Raw genomic sequence first — 2,811 nt, forward strand, 5'->3', positions numbered from 1 at the left:
CAGGATGGTCTCAATCTCCTGACCTCGTGATCCGCCCGTCTCGGCCTCCCAAAGTACTGGGATTACAGGCTTGAGCCACCGTGCCCGGCCGTCATTTCATTCTTATGATGTATTTGTGAAATCATTGTTTAGCTATAAATTGATGTCCTTAAAAATGTTAGAAAATTTCGGACCTCTGCTTTATACCTGAAATTAAATAAAAACCTGCCTTTAGAATGAGACTTCTCAATATCTATTTTTAAATTTCCATTTTATGTTTGAACCATTTGAATATATTACCTTTTCTGGGACAAAAATATTTTTTAAAAGGGTCAAAACTTACACATATATCAGATATCCTAAAATGTGTTTTATTTGTTGATATATGTAGGTGAATATTTACTGATAAATTTCAGGTTTTATCAAGTTTTTTTAGCTTTCACATTTGAAGAGGCTGGTACTTAATTTTATGCTATTTACTTAATAATAGCAAGTTACTTTTTAAAAATTGTGCTTTACATTCTGTGAAATGCTTTTGCATTATCTAATGTAATTGGTCTTCAGATACCACTATGAAATAGTGTCAGTAATTGTTCCCATTTTACAGAGATAAAGAAATTATTTGGCCTATCAAGTGACGTGGCTAAAAACTGAGGTCTCTAGTGTTTTCTCTCTACAATGAAGACATTTATTCTAAGTGAAAATTAAATAAAAGCATTGAGGAAAGATTTGTTAGGTCGAATTATTACCCTTACAGATGTGAGAGTGTTTTGAAAAGTAGAAAGTAGAGTATACATGTGGGGAATAATACTCAGAAGACATACTACATTAAGAGAACTCCTCAAACCTTGTTGGTTAGTCTTAAATTTAAGGAGAATCCTTTTATAAATGATGTATTTTTGGAAGCATGACCTATAAATGTAGTCTGAAAAGAAATGTTAAGTTTGATTTGACAGCCATTTTAAAGTGCTAGGGTTTGGACTGTGGTTATGTTGTGCTTTCGATAGGGAGTTAGGGAACATAGTGATCTTTTATTAGATTGTTCTGATCCTCTGGTGAAGAATAAAATGTAACTATTATGAGATCTTTTTTGTCCCCCCTCCAGCCCATTTTTTAAATAAGTAAACCTATTGGAACTCAAATCCAATTAAATATTGCCTTTTAATATTCCCACCCTGAGAGCATGTAATTAATACAGTAATATTGTTCTGAAGATACTTAGAATTTTCCTTTTGAATTGATGGAATAAGCAGTCTCATTACCTGATAGACTTCTTTTCAGATAAAAAAGTTGCATTACGAAGCAAGTTCCTATACTGTTTTCTAAAATGTACTATCACTGAAGATGTTGAGAGACTGTACTGTAGGTTCTAAAGATAATTCTAAGAGAAAAGATCTAAAAATATTTTAAGAGATGACGCTTGTTAAAATTAAGTGGTATAGAGTCTTTTATTGTAACTATTAAGAGGACTCAACTCTTGTGGCGTGTTTATTAAAGAGTCAGACGTATTCCTGTACTTTGTAGCATCTTTTACTTTTTTTTTTTAATTCTAGGAGATAGGCTGGGCACGGTGGCTCACTCCTGTAATCCCAGCACTTTGGGAGGCCAAGACAGGTAGATCACTTGAGGTCAGGAGTTTGAGACCAGCCTGACCAACACAGAGAAACCCTGTCTCTACTAAAAATACAAAATTAGCCAGGCGTGGTGGCGCATGCCTTGTAATTCCAGCTACTTGGGTGGCTGAGGCAGGAGAATTGCTTGAACCTGGAAGAGGGAGGTTGCGGTGAGCCGAGATCACGCCATTGCACTCCAGCAGCCTGGGCAACAAGAGTGAAACTCTGTCTCAAAAGAAAAAAAAAGTTCAGGGAGATAGTAAAAACTATAGTAATTTTTTGCTTTACTACAGTTTTCAAAGATACATTTTTTTTTTTTTTTTCATAATATGGCACCTCTTCAATGTTAGCAGAATTGTCTTTTGAAGGGAATTCCAGGAGACTGCAGATAACTAATTACCACGAGAAGGTAGTCGTAAATATGGTTAATGTCTTAACTAGTCAGGACCCTTAACATCAGTTTCAGTCAACTTGCTTCAGCAAATGTAATCTTCCTATGAAATCTCTTAAGTTCTCCATTTCTATTTAGCCAAGGTGGAAGAGCACCTTCCTATGACCAGCCAGACTATGGTCAACAAGATTCCTATGACCAGCAGTCAGGCTATGATCAACATCAAGGCTCATATGATGAGCAGTCAAATTATGATCAGCAGCATGATTCCTATAATCAAAACCAGCAGTCCTATCATTCACAAAGGGAAAATTACAGCCACCACACACAAGGTAAGATTTACTGACCTCTATTATTATTTTTCCCCCTCGCAGAATTATTTGTATGAATTTCTGATTAAAAGAACCACAGAGGATTTCACCTGTTTGGCAAAATTTAGGGTAACTTTGAAGATATGTTCCCTCTCATGGTAATCAAAACTACTTTATCAGATTTCTACTTCTGAACTTGGAGACCCCCAAATGGTCATGACTTTTGATGACTGATTACATGAATTTCCTTTTTGTCTCAGTGAACTCTGATCCTTTGACAATACTGCTGGTACCAGTTCTTTTGGTGTTGGTGGTATACTTGATTTGGGGCACTTATTTTTGTATCTTTAAGGCCTAGTACGTGGTTTGGTTCATAGCAAGTGCTCAGTAAACATTTGTTGAATAATTGAATGAATAAGTGAATGAATAAAAGTGGAAGCACAGGCCGGGCGCGGTGGCTCAAGCCTGTAATCCCAGCACTTTGGGAGGCCGAGACGGGCGGATCACGAGGTCAGGA

At 36.4% G+C, this 2,811-nt stretch overlaps 1 protein-coding gene across 1 annotated transcript in view; it reads left to right on the forward strand.

The window, feature by feature from the left end:
- The window catches only part of TAF15 (TAF15 RNA polymerase II, TATA box binding protein (TBP)-associated factor, 68kDa), a gene marked incomplete at its 3' end in the record, with an annotated part of 37,329 nt that overhangs the window by 11,815 nt on the left and 22,703 nt on the right, over positions 1-2,811 (forward strand). Inside the window, exon 6 of the mRNA XM_011951890.1 lies at positions 2,122-2,315. Coding sequence (XP_011807280.1) covers positions 2,122-2,315 — 194 coding nt within the window. The remainder of the gene's footprint in view (positions 1-2,121; positions 2,316-2,811) is intronic.

Source organism: Colobus angolensis, unplaced genomic scaffold (genome assembly GCF_000951035.1).
Source record: "Colobus angolensis palliatus isolate OR3802 unplaced genomic scaffold, Cang.pa_1.0 Scaffold329, whole genome shotgun sequence".
NCBI classification, from domain to species: domain Eukaryota; kingdom Metazoa; phylum Chordata; class Mammalia; order Primates; family Cercopithecidae; genus Colobus; species Colobus angolensis.